This window comes from Mustela lutreola, chromosome 10, assembly GCF_030435805.1.
Source record: "Mustela lutreola isolate mMusLut2 chromosome 10, mMusLut2.pri, whole genome shotgun sequence".
In the NCBI taxonomy this organism is placed as follows: Eukaryota; Metazoa; Chordata; class Mammalia; order Carnivora; family Mustelidae; genus Mustela; species Mustela lutreola.
In genome coordinates, this window is record NC_081299.1 from 54,947,963 (window position 1) to 54,960,599 (window position 12,637).

Genomic DNA, 12,637 nt, shown 5'->3' on the forward strand with positions numbered 1-12,637 from the left:
AGCCTTTCTAGAAAATAAAATAACTGAGTCTGGATCTCTGGTGGGACTACTAAGAGAATCTTTTAAATGGAATTTTAAATGTAGGCTCCCTAGGTACTCTGTGAGTAAAAGTATTTGCACACTGTTTATAATATTAATTTTAACTTAAATGCCACTTCCAGATATTTTCAATAAAGGAGTGTTTATGATAAATTAATATGATAGTTTTTTAAAAAGCATAATACTAAATTTCTGAAGATTTGTAGTGTGGTTTTTAAGAAAGTTGCTGCAGTGTTAATATTTTATATAATGTATTATATATTACTTAAGGTACATAGAGATTCATTTTCAGACCCAGATATTTTTCATGAAATAACTCCTTTAAGGAGGAGATGATTCTTAAAAACAACTGTTTCTTACAGGTTCGAACAAGGTCAGTTGGTGAATGTGTAGCGTTCTATTATATGTGGAAAAAATCTGAACGTTACGATTTCTTTGCTCAGCAAACACGATTTGGAAAAAAGAAATATAATCTTCATCCTGGTGTAACGTGAGTGTATTTTTTCTGTTGAGTCCTATATTTTTTGCTCTTGAATTTTTTCTTGAGAAAATTGTAATTTTTAGAATCTTTTTCAGTATGATAAAAGTTTACATTTGTTTAAATGTATCCATTTATAGACATATTTTCATAGGAATTTGGACTTTTCAGTATCTTATGAAAGATTATGAACTACAATTAATATTGCTTGAGACAATAAATGCATCAAAGCAAATGTAAGAGTATGTTTTCAGGAAATAAAATGGATCATAACAGCTGATAAAGCATGTTTTTGTTAATTTCTGTTCCATTCAGTAGAAGCACATAGTTTTAATCTAATAATACTGTGAGCACAGTGAGAATAGGAAAGAGACTCTTTTCATAAGCTGTATGGCTATCTGCCTAATAAAGGCCCTTTAAAAAGGAATGGAAATTAGTGTCGTTCCTTGTCCAGTCTACTTTTGATCCCAGGAACCAAACTAAGATTTGGATATAGCTGGTATAAAAGGGAAAATATAGAGAGAGAATTCATCAGATCAAATTTCATTTTCTTTTTTGTTATAAAGTTTTTTGTTTTTTTGTTACAAAGTTCTTTAAAGAGGAAAGAACCTGTCCATGGTGACTTCCCTTTTCCCTGATTTCTTGAAAACTTCCTTTAACAGAAATATTTAATAATTAGTCCTGCAACTTCAGTTTATTCCCAGTGAAATAGGGAGTGTGGGTTATTATATGTAGGCTTCATACAAAATGCTTTGTATGCCTGTACCAGTTGTCATGCACCAAAATCCTTTAGCCTCATTCAGTCTAGCTTTGGAAATAAACTGTCCCTGCTGCCACTAATAATTTGTTACTCACGTACATCAAGTATTAAACGAAACCTTTGTCTCTCATTGAGGTGCTCTAAAATGCTGATGAATGGCTAAGGTGTAATTGAACTTTACCATTCTATCCTTGATTATTTCCTGCTGTTTACAGAATAAAAATAATGCTGAGTTGTGATTTCATTTGGTCAGTGTGTACCAGTAAAATTCTTAGGATTGGCCAGATAACTGCCTTTGAAAGATGTGCTTATATGCATATTTGATTGTGCTTTGCAAACTCCTAGGCTAGACTGTTTCCTGGTCATGTTCATTTACAGGTGTCTTCTGGTCACTTCACTGAAGAATCAAACACTCTAAAATAAAATCCAAAGCAAATTTATTTAAGAGAATAAATGGGTATGATTGCCCCAGAAATCATTGAATACTGGGCTCTGTGCCTCATCTCCCATTATTCAAAGCTCAAGATGGCTAGAGTTGAATTTCATACATAGCATTCCAAATTTGATCTAATTGCTTAATGTTATAAATTTAGAGTTAATTTTTCTCATGATGATTTATTGGTTACATTGAGGTATAATGATGTGGAACTAGATGCAGCTATCTGGTCTTCAGAGTTTATCTTAAAATAGTCAGTTTTCAGGCTATTCTATAGGGAAAAGCAATAGTAACATCTTTCATTTTTTTCACCCATTTCAGAAATAATGTTCACACACGAACTACAGGCAATCTGACGTCACCAGCAATAAGAACATAAGAATTGCCATGCTGGGTCAGACCCATGGTTCATCCAGTTTTCTCTTTCAGAAAGCATCACCAAGGGAAGTGTTGTGGGCTGGCTTAGTTGGTCCTCTGTGCTGTCAAGCTCAACAGGTTAGGTAGGGATGTGCTGCCAAACATTTGAGTTTCTCTAATAATCTCTCCATAGCTTCCGGAAACTTTTTGAAGATCCTTGTATCTGTAACCTTGATTCCTCTTAAGGTTAAGTATTCAGTAGGTGGAGTAGCTGCAGTTAAAAGTAATCCCATATCATCTCTTTTCTCATGCTTTAAGATTTTACAGTGATCCCCTGGTATAATGGTATGAAGTGAACAAATATGGCTTCTTTCCCCCAGGCGAGAATTCTGTGGTTTTGTAGGCTTAAGTGTTTTGTTTTGTTTTTTAATTGGAACTGTAATATTTTACTCCAATTTAACCCTTTTAGCTGTGCTACATCTTCCATAAGAAGCTGTGACTGGACTATACATTACTGCCCAAATAGGGAGAAATTATGGTTTTCTAGAAACATGAAGATTCTTTTCAGTTTGCTTCCAGGAGGAGTTAAGAGTTGCACTTCTAGTGCACAAAACATTAAGTTATTATAAGACAGAAATAGGAGTTTTTTTTATCTTTTTTTAGTCAAAATCCATAGTTTAGAGCACATTATACTGAAAGTTATTTGTTCATTTTTCTGTTACATTTTTACCTTCCATTTGTTCACCAGAATGAAGCACATTAGCCATTTTTATGCCTTACAAAGATCTTCCTACAGATTTTCTGTTAGCCACCACCAGGAAGAACTGGTAGCCATATGCAAATTAGAGACTTTACTGTAGAAACCTTGCAAATAATTTTTTTTTTTTTTTTTTAACTAAAAGTTAACCCATCATAATTCTGGTTATCTGAATGCTACTCCAACCTCCTGGATGGCCCACCTGCCTCTTCTCCTTCCTTAAGCATTGTGGATGCCATTAATCTTTGAGAAATAATAATACTTTCACAATATCATTGCCATATCTAGTCAATTTTAGCTTCTTTGCTTGGCTTTTCACATCCTCCATTATCCATCCCAACCATACCAGATTTATTTCCAACACTTCCTCATCATGTATCATCTGTTCTTACTAGTCTTAGCTTCTGAAATTTCTTTGTGTTCATACTCATTTGTGTTTCTGTGTGGTTCAAATTTTTTACATAATTGTTCTAGAATTATGATGCATGGCATAAAGCTGAAGGGGGGGGACTAAAATACCATCAAATTTAATTCCATCTATTTATAGGCGTGAAAATAAGGCCTAGAATGGTAAATTGATTAGCTCATGGTTATATACGTTTCTTTGATATGACTCAGATTGTTGAAAGCTTCAGGTCCCTGTATTTGTTATATTCCTGTATCCCAGGGGACGGTGTGATCATGTAGTTTGATATTACAGCTACAGTTAATAGTCTGTTGTAGACTATTGCCACAGACTTTCAGTAAAATCCTAAACCTTTCCATTGTTTACTTCTTACAAGCATTTTTACTCACCTGCTCAGAAATTCTAAGGATTTGTCTTAATATTTCTTTTTTTTTTAATTTTTTATTTTTTATAAACATATATTTTTATCCCCAGGGGTACAGGTCTGTGAATCACCAGGTTTACACACTTCACAGTGTCTTAATATTTCTATTAAAATTTTTGAGGCAATTTTAAAATAATGGCTTTACGGGTTGTTGTGGGTTTTTTGTTTGGTTTTTTTGGTTTTTTTGTTTTGTTTTGTTTTGTTTTGTGTTTTTTTAATTTCTACTCTGTGCCATGCACAACTTAGGCACAGGTGGTATAGTGGTGAACAAAAAGACTAAAATTCCTGCCTTTGGGGGATGAGTCCAGCACTGGTATCAGCAGATTTTCTCTGTAAAGAGCTAGAGTAAATATTTTAGGCTTTGCAAGCCTTCGGCCTCTCTTGCAGCCACCCAGCTTTGCTGTTGTGCAAAAGCAGTCATAGATATTATGTAAATGAGTGGATTTGGCTCTGTCCCATCAAAATACTATTCACAAAACCAGTGGCCAGCCCATAAGCCACAGTTTGCTGACCTTTATTCTAATGACTTAGTAGCACTTCATAGTTTACAAAAACACTTCCCTGCACACATCTTGTGCAACAACTCTGTGCACAGATACATACATAATGTTCCAGGTAAAGATACTAGGAAACCTCAGAGATAAGTATTTTAGCCCAGATCTTCTAAACCCAACCCAAAGTCACTTAATACAGCTGTCCTCCCATATCATATAGTTCAGGAGTAACTTAAGGAAGTGAATTCCCCTCTAATGGTAGGCTGGCAGACTAAGCCAGCAGATAAGCTGAGGAACTAAGAGCCTCTTAGCCTCTTATAGCTCAGATCTAGCAGAAAGGTAATACAGAAGTTACCCAAGAAAGTTCAGGGAAGTGATTGATTTGTAGGCCCTAATTTGTCTTTCAGGTATTGCTATAGCCATTACATAATCTTTAGGAGCTTTAAAATTTCAGTCTGTGTTTGTGTAGAAATTCTTCTCTACTCCTGATTGGCACCATCCTGCTCTTCACTTACAGATCCTCTGATTTTAATTGGGCCACTCTGAGCACTTACCTATAGTTTTTAAAGTTTTAAACCTTCATATAGGTGTCTAAAATTTGCTAGTTTAAAGTCCTTATGCATCTTTTCATTTAAATGTTCAGATGCTGGTGAGGTAGATGAGGCACTGGAATAAGTGTAAGTGAAAATTAGGACATATTTGTTAATAAAGCCTTCTAAATTTAACCTCAATTTTAATTTTCAGCTTTTTTTAATATAAGAAAGTAATTATTTTATTATTTCACTTAATTTTAAGGGATTACATGGATCGTCTTCTAGATGAAAGTGAAAGTGCTGCATCTAGTCGAGCACCGTCCCCTCCCCCAACTGCCTCAAATAGTAGTAACAGCCAGTCTGAGAAAGAAGATGGCACTATCAGCAATAGTAATCAGAATGGTAAGCAACCAGAAAAGTACTTTTGTTTGTTCATGATGAAGGGCACTTTTAGTAGCCCAGGTAATTTAGTTTTGGTTTGTATTAAACTTCCAGTGCAGGTGTTATAAAAATAGTAATTATAAATAACCACAGAACTAGCATACAAATACCAACGTACATATATACTAACACAGAATATAAATTGTAAAGAACTCCTGTTGATGTCACTAAAAAGTAAGTTTAATAAAAATTATAAGTTATAATAAAAATAAAATAAATATAATAAAAATTAAAAACTAAGTTAATAAAAATAAACAGTCAATAGTGACCATTTCTTTTATTCTTTTTGTGTAGCATCAATTTTCTTAATAAGTTGGAATGCTTTGATAGGATATTCTTGTTAACTCTTAGACCAAAACACCAGCCATTTAGCCCTTTCACATCAGGAGTACACAGGTATTTATGAAATACTTTGAAAGCTGTAACACTTTATCCGGAAAACACTTTAAGCATTTGGTGCAAAGAAGCTAACAAGGGCACAGTTTTGAATAGTTATCTCTCTGATAGCGTAATAACCTTGAAGGATGAGAAAAGATAAAGCAGGTGTCGGGTTCTGCATTAATACTGCACAGAAACATTTCTTTTATCTCAGTGAGAAAAAAACATATGAATTCTGTTATGTTTGAGGTTCAGTTAATGTCGCTTAAAATATACAGTGGACCAAAGATCATTGTGGTGATAAGGAAGACCTGTCGGAGAATTATTTTGATTTCTGCTTTAATTAAAATGGTCTTCCTAAGTAAGACCGTTGCCAAGCCGAGACTAATAAAGGAGAAAACCAGTGAATTAGAGATAAGCTCTGCATCTGCATTCAGATATAACCGTCTTATGGGAGGGCCAGTGGAGAGCTAAGCTCCCTGACAGAAACTAGAACAACACTGAATGATTATCCCTTATTCTGACCTTTGGTTTCACACTGGCACTGCTGGAGTGAATATACTTTGTTCATTTGATGACCCCTCTCTATTTCCTCACTACCTCCCCCCTAAGAACAAGCCAAACAAACAAAAAAGAGGGCTCAGCAGCCCTTTTTTTGGTTCTAAACAGGTTTGAGGGCATGTAGTCTAATGCTGTCCTGAGGCAGAATAAGAAGCTAAGGGTCTGCCCTTAAGACTAGGGCAAGAAGCTCAGGGAGACATATAATTGATACTACTTTATCAAATATTCTTTTTTTTTTTTTTAAGGTTTTTATTTATTTATTTGACAGAGATCACACATAGGCAGAGAGGGCAGGCAGAGAGAGAGGAAGGGAAGCAGGCTCCCAGCTGAGCAGAGAGCCCGATGCGGGGCTCGATCCCAGGACACTGGGATCATGACCTGAGCCAAAGGCAGAGGCTTTAACCCACTGAGCCAACCAGGTGTCCCTTTGTTTTCTTTAACCATTTGATGAGAATATGCAGTTAACCTAAGGAGGTATTTATAAGTTAGTTATATTCAGTAGCCCAGAAGCCATTCATCTAGGTACCCATAATCAAGATTCCCACGTTTTCCAAGGAAAGGAAGGAATTCTCCAGTGTAATTTTATTTATTTCGTAAGGGGCTTAGTGTCTTGAGATCTTTTTTTTTTTTTTTACCTGCTCATAGTTGTCACATAGCTCTTTATACTATAGCAGTATAATTTCTTCTGCATCCTGGTGCATAATCCCCGTTATGCATTTATGATTTGAGTGCACTTTTGAGTTGGGGCCATAGAATATTTTCTTTGACCAAAATGTAACATTTGAGGCTCATCTTTTATACTGAATATATTTTTCAGATAATTAAAATTTAACTATCTCAGTAGCACATTTTATATTTACATTAAGTATCCAAAATGGCTAGTTCATTTTGCAATCAACTCTAAGTGCCGTTTTTACTGTAACTTCTAGTAAATAATTACTCTTTTCTCAACCTGTTACTGAGGAATTTGTTGTTTTATGACTTTCAAATGTATGTTTGGACAAAGCAAGTGTTAGTTTTTGAACATTATGACAGATTAAATCCATTTAGGTAGATGTGTGATCCTTACCCTTAAAGCACAATACCTTTATTCTTTTTTTTTTTTTAAAGATTTTATTTATTTATTTGACAGAGAGAAATCACAAGTAGATGGAGAGGCAGGCAGAGAGAGAGGAAGGGAAGCAGGCTCCCTGCTGAGCAGAGAGTCCGATGCGGGACTCGATCCCAAGACCCTGAGATCATGACCTGAGCTGAAGGCAGTGGGTTAAAGCCTCTGCCTTCGGCTCAGGTCATGGTCTCAGGGTCCTGGAATCAAGCCCCGCATCAGGCTCTCTGCTCAGTGGGGAGCCTGCTTCCTCCTTTCTCCCTGCCTGCCTCTCTGATTACTTGTAATCTCTATCGAATAAATAAATCTTAAAAAAAAAAAGAATAAAAGTCATGTTATTTTATATGGCAGTAGAAAAGTCAAGAATATAAAGAACGTCATTTTTTTTTTTTTTACCTAGTTTTAGAAAGGTATTACCATTTTGCTAATTTGTGCATATTTTTGCTTTAATTTAGCTTATTTAGACTACTGGACCCAGTGCTTGTTTGTTGTTACATAACACCAGGATGCTCCTAATATATGGCAGAATCTGTTCTTAATTCTTTACATTTATTAACTTTTCATAACAAACCTGTAAAGTAAGTCTTTTATTACCCTCACTGTATATGTGGTGAGACTGAGATACAAAGAATGTAAGTAATTTTTGCCCAAGGTGACACACTCAATAAATAGAGCCAGAATTCAGACCGTATGTACATAGATTTGACACCTCTCATCCTTGATGTAAAGCTGTTTTACAATAGCTGTTTTAGAATAGTGTAAAAGTTAGCTTTTTAATACTAGCAGTTTCACTTACGTTTCTTCCAATGTAGGGGTGTCATCTAATGGACCAGGTGAAATGTTGAACAAAGAAGAAATCAAAGTTGAAGGGTTACATGTTAATGGACCAACAGGTGGAAATAAGAGACCACTTCATGCAGATATGGATACTAATGGTTATGAAACAGATAACCGTACCACTGACCCAAAACTTGCCCATATGACTGCAAGAAATGAAAATGATTTTGATGAAAAAAGTGAGAGACCTGCCAAAAGGCGAAGGGTAAACAGCAATGGAAAAGAAAGTCCAGGTTCTTCTGAATTTTTCCAGGAAGCAATGTCACATGGAAAATTTGAAGAACTTGAAAACACAGATGACTAAATTTTAGACTTGTTTTACCTTCTTTGAAGTAAAATCTGGTGTGACTAAAATTTTCAGGGTTGATGGGTTACCTTAAAAAGTTGATTTCCTTGAAGCAGTTGGTTAAAATTTTAAAAATTTGAATTGAGTCCTAACTTTAGTAAATAAGATTTCGTAATTCTGCCCTTTGTAGACTTTTTACTTTAAAAATGTAAAGACCCTCTTAAGGATATAACAAATAGTATAGTCAATTTGAATGAACTACGGAAATAACTGTACCTTCTCATTTGATGTATTAATCTTAAAAGCTCACTACAGGTATTTTTTGCTTAGTTTGTTGGCAGAGAAGAAAGACCACATTCAAATTTGTTTAACACCAATTTTTCTGTGTTTCTTGAAATGTCTTTATCTTTTATAAGAGAAATTTTTCTCTCCATACAAATTGAGTGTCATTATTAAGGAAACCCTTATGAATCCTGAAAGTTATGCTAGCATGATTTTTTTATATATAGAAGTTTAAAAATAAACCAAGTCAGGTTTGTATATGTAAAATTGTTGACATCAATGATGTCTTTCCATATTCTTATCTGGGCTTAAGAAATACATTCTGTATTTTTCCAGATTCTTTGTAGCCTTTGAAAGATTTTTACAGTACATATGTCTTGACTGAGCTGTCCTTTCTTAATACAAAAGCTTGTATAATTTTCTTAACTTGTACAGTTGGTAAACTTTTATGAGAGGAATTGATATTCTGAGTCTGTCAGCTTTCATTTTATTTTGCTAAGGTTTTTCTAATGAATTTTTAAGTGTTTGTGTAGTAACTAAGTCATGTTTCTTATACAGGTGGTAAAATCGCATTCATAAAGGATTGTGAAAATTTGTTTTTTCAAATTTCTACTTTTAGGGACAAATAGTTTGAGAATTTTGAAGTTAAGCATGATACCTAGATTACATAGTTTGTTTTGCATTTGCTTTAATTTTCAGAATTATTTTTGAAGCAAGACAAAAGTTTAATGTTGGCTTACGTGCTTCAATATATCATGCTGACCAGAATCCTGTTCGGTTATTTTTATATGCATTATAAAATTTCCCATTTTTGCATTAACTAAACAGGGGAAAAGGTCAAGCAATATTTAGATGTTGGCACATACAAGGAGTTGGCAGATAATATTGATTTTATGAGGAAAAAGTGATGAAGTGAGTGTATTTCCAAAATGAAAATAAGATGTACCATTGCTATGTATGATTACAAATAGGATCATCCATTTGCATAGCCTTGCAAGAGTGCCATTTTATTTTTAGTGCAAAATTCTTGTTAAAAATGTAGTTTTATACAGCTGATAGACCAACCTATATCCAGACTTTTATAAAAGATTATTAACTATTCTTGTTTTTTCACACAGGCATACCCCCAAATGCTTCTTCTGACTCATTTTCAGCCATCAGTTCAAGAGCCAATGCCTTTTTAAAATCTTCTGTGGTCTTATTTTTAATGGCTCAGCTGTTTCATGCAATTAAGTAAAGGTTTGCACTGAGAAGTTATGGTTTAGGCCTTACCCCATGAAGTATTACTATTAACATATGTTCAGACTGCTTACTTCCACCAATGTGAACAACTCTTTTCCCCAAACAGTGTTAAAATGCAACTTTACAACACTTGACTTCATTTAATGCACATTCACTGTTACATACATATCTAGATAAATCAAAGTTTTGGGTGGAAGTGTTGAGAAGCGTGAATGTTTTGTTTTACCTACAAAATTAATTTATCCAGAATGGCAGCTTTAGCAGATGGTCACAGTCCATTTTCTAAATCAGTTTTTATTACACAAATTAAAAGTATCCTGGCTCCTAGCTCTTTGTCAAAGATGGTCTATAGACGTGTTTCAAATGAAGAGTGATGTTGTATTTTTAAGTTGCAATACTAAAGACACTATCTTCACCTTTTTTTAAGATGCATTTTGTTTGCAGGTTTGTGAAGTTCTTGGAAGCTAATACCACAGGAACATTTTTAGTACATTCTCAGGCATGTTTGCAAAATAGGGCACATGTATACATCTTAGGAAGTTTTACTTTTCTTAATCTTATCTTTTTAAAGTATGCCTAATGAAAGACATTCCACTATTATAATACATAATGCTCAGCTTTTTGTGAAGAAATATTTAATTGTATTTTGTGTTTATACAGATATTTCACACAGTACTTTGTTCTTCATAATGCAGCCACTATAACTTGATAAGTCATTGCACTACTTTAAAATTTTTAGTAATATCATGAATTTAATTTGCTTGAAGATTTAGTACATTTCATAACTCTTGAACTCTTAACAAACTGCATTGGGGAAAAAAAGCCTTTGTTAATAGTTTCCCCCACCCCATGCCCATCCTCAGCAAAGCACTATCATTTTCATCTGAAATGGTATTCTGTTTCATAATGTGTTTTCAAATAGAGTTCAGAATCTGCAACTCAGTTCAACACAACAAGTCTGTTGAGCTTTAAGATGTATTTGAATATTTAAATAGGCATTTAAAATTATGAATTAGATGTTTTTAAGTTTATCATAGTAATTTTGCACTGTAAAATAATTCCCTTTTCCCATTCCGTCTGCCATTCTGAATATGCTTATTAAAATATTTTTTTAAACATACTTGTCTACATAATACCGTGTGAATGATTTTCATTAGATCGATTCAGTAGGTTTTAGTTACAGATTTTAAGTTTGTGTTCAATACATACTGTTTACATACTGTTCACAATGCAAATGTGCATAATTTCTGTTCCTTCTCCTAGATATATCCCATGAACTAGTGTTTGAGTGGCTTCTGGTTCCTTTCACTTCATCTTGGCTGATACATTTTTGTTTCCTCCAGAGAGATCCTTTGGTCTGTGGACCTCTATTCACCCAATTTTCTTTCTCTAAACTATGTAATTACAAATTTTCCCTATCTTTTGTAGTATAGTTCATATATAATATTTTGTAAAACACTATTGTCACAATACTTTTCTCTAAATGGAAAATTAAGAGTGGGCATTTTCTAAGTGAGGGTTGGTGAATTTCCATAGGGGAGGTGTATGCTCATGATCCTGGAGCTGTGTGACTGACTGACTGGCTCTGTATCACTGCCAAGTGCCAAAACACAAATAAGCTTCCCATACCTAATTCATAGTCATGAAAATTGACATGGTGGAAAATCATATGTGGGGAAGAACAAGAATTTCTAAATTTTAAGACTTTTATTCTAAAAATGATCTTTTTCTTTCTGTATTAAATAATTGCACTGATTAAGTTTTTAAATCATAAAATCAGGCCTTCAAGAATCAACTTTATCCTTTGCAAAATCTTATAGGGTCATCCCCCCAAGTCAAGGGCTGATGGAGTAGCTTCATTATCTAATATCAGTTTTCCATAACCTCACTTATTAAGTGCCCTTAGTATACCGCTGACATCCTTTGACATCTGTAAGTACATTAGTTTTTCCTTTTCTGACCATGGTTTTTTTTATCTTCACTTGTTTTCACACTAGTTCCTATGACTTATTTAGGATGTATGATATGCTTGAAATGTCATTTTGCTTGCTGTTAAGAAATGTGAACACCATCTTAATGGCTACCTATTCTGTGAAGGACACTGAAGAATTGCCACATAAACTGGAGGCTGAACTCCATTCTCTGTGCAAATCGATGGTAAAGGCTTCTTCACACTGAAACGTCAGCAAGAACAAGTCTGCATATATCCTCTTACCAGCCAATATTTGGGCCTGCGCTTGTACAGCCTCTGTGCTTGGCCTGTCGCTTCAGGACATGCAGCACATTCTCTTCATCAAAGAGAAGGCGTTAGCAGGTAAGAGCTGTGGGTAGAAGTGTATGCTTAGCACGGAGGGTGAAACAGTAGGTACGATACGAAGGAAACCATTTACTAGGCTCTGTGCCATAGAATTTAGCTAAATAAGATCTTCCTTGAGCTTAATATTTTGGTTAGAAATTAAGCAAGATGAAATATGTGTACAATTTCCCCAGGACCGTTTATTTTTAACATTTACTGTAGGACTAATTATAACGGCTGTGGATCATTCAGGACTCATCCTGTTTCTCACTCCCGTCCAGGGAGTGCTACTGTAAGAGTAGGGAGTCTCCTGGTTTCCTAAAGTTTGGGAAAAGGGATAGAGAACTAACGCAAATTTGGCCTGGTTCTAAAACATTCACTTTCTGCTGTTACCATTAGCATGAATGCTTGACTGTAGCATGGGCTAATTATGTCTTTCTATACACCAGCTAGAACTTAGAGAGTTCAGGGGGTTCTAAAATACATAGTTTTGCCCTTTTCTCTCTGAAAGAAGATGAACTCTGG

The 12,637-nt window shown here is 34.6% G+C and overlaps 1 protein-coding gene across 13 annotated transcripts in view; it reads left to right on the top strand.

The window, feature by feature from the left end:
* MIER1 (MIER1 transcriptional regulator) overlaps positions 1 to 10,936 on the top strand; it is a 58,976-nt gene extending 48,040 nt beyond the window's left edge. For 11 of the 13 annotated variants that reach the window (XM_059135817.1, XM_059135818.1, XM_059135819.1 and 8 more), the window contains 3 exons: positions 402 to 529; positions 4,947 to 5,086; positions 7,982 to 10,936. In XM_059135817.1, the coding sequence (XP_058991800.1) occupies positions 402 to 529; positions 4,947 to 5,086; positions 7,982 to 8,310 (597 nt within the window). In that variant the 3' untranslated portion in view covers positions 8,311 to 10,936. Of the gene's footprint in view, positions 1 to 401; positions 530 to 2,034; positions 2,214 to 4,946; positions 5,087 to 7,981 lie in introns of those variants that run through there. The other 2 variants (XM_059135828.1, XR_009345071.1) reach the window with 2 other exon arrangements.
* Positions 10,937 to 12,637: the final 1,701 nt, after the last annotated feature.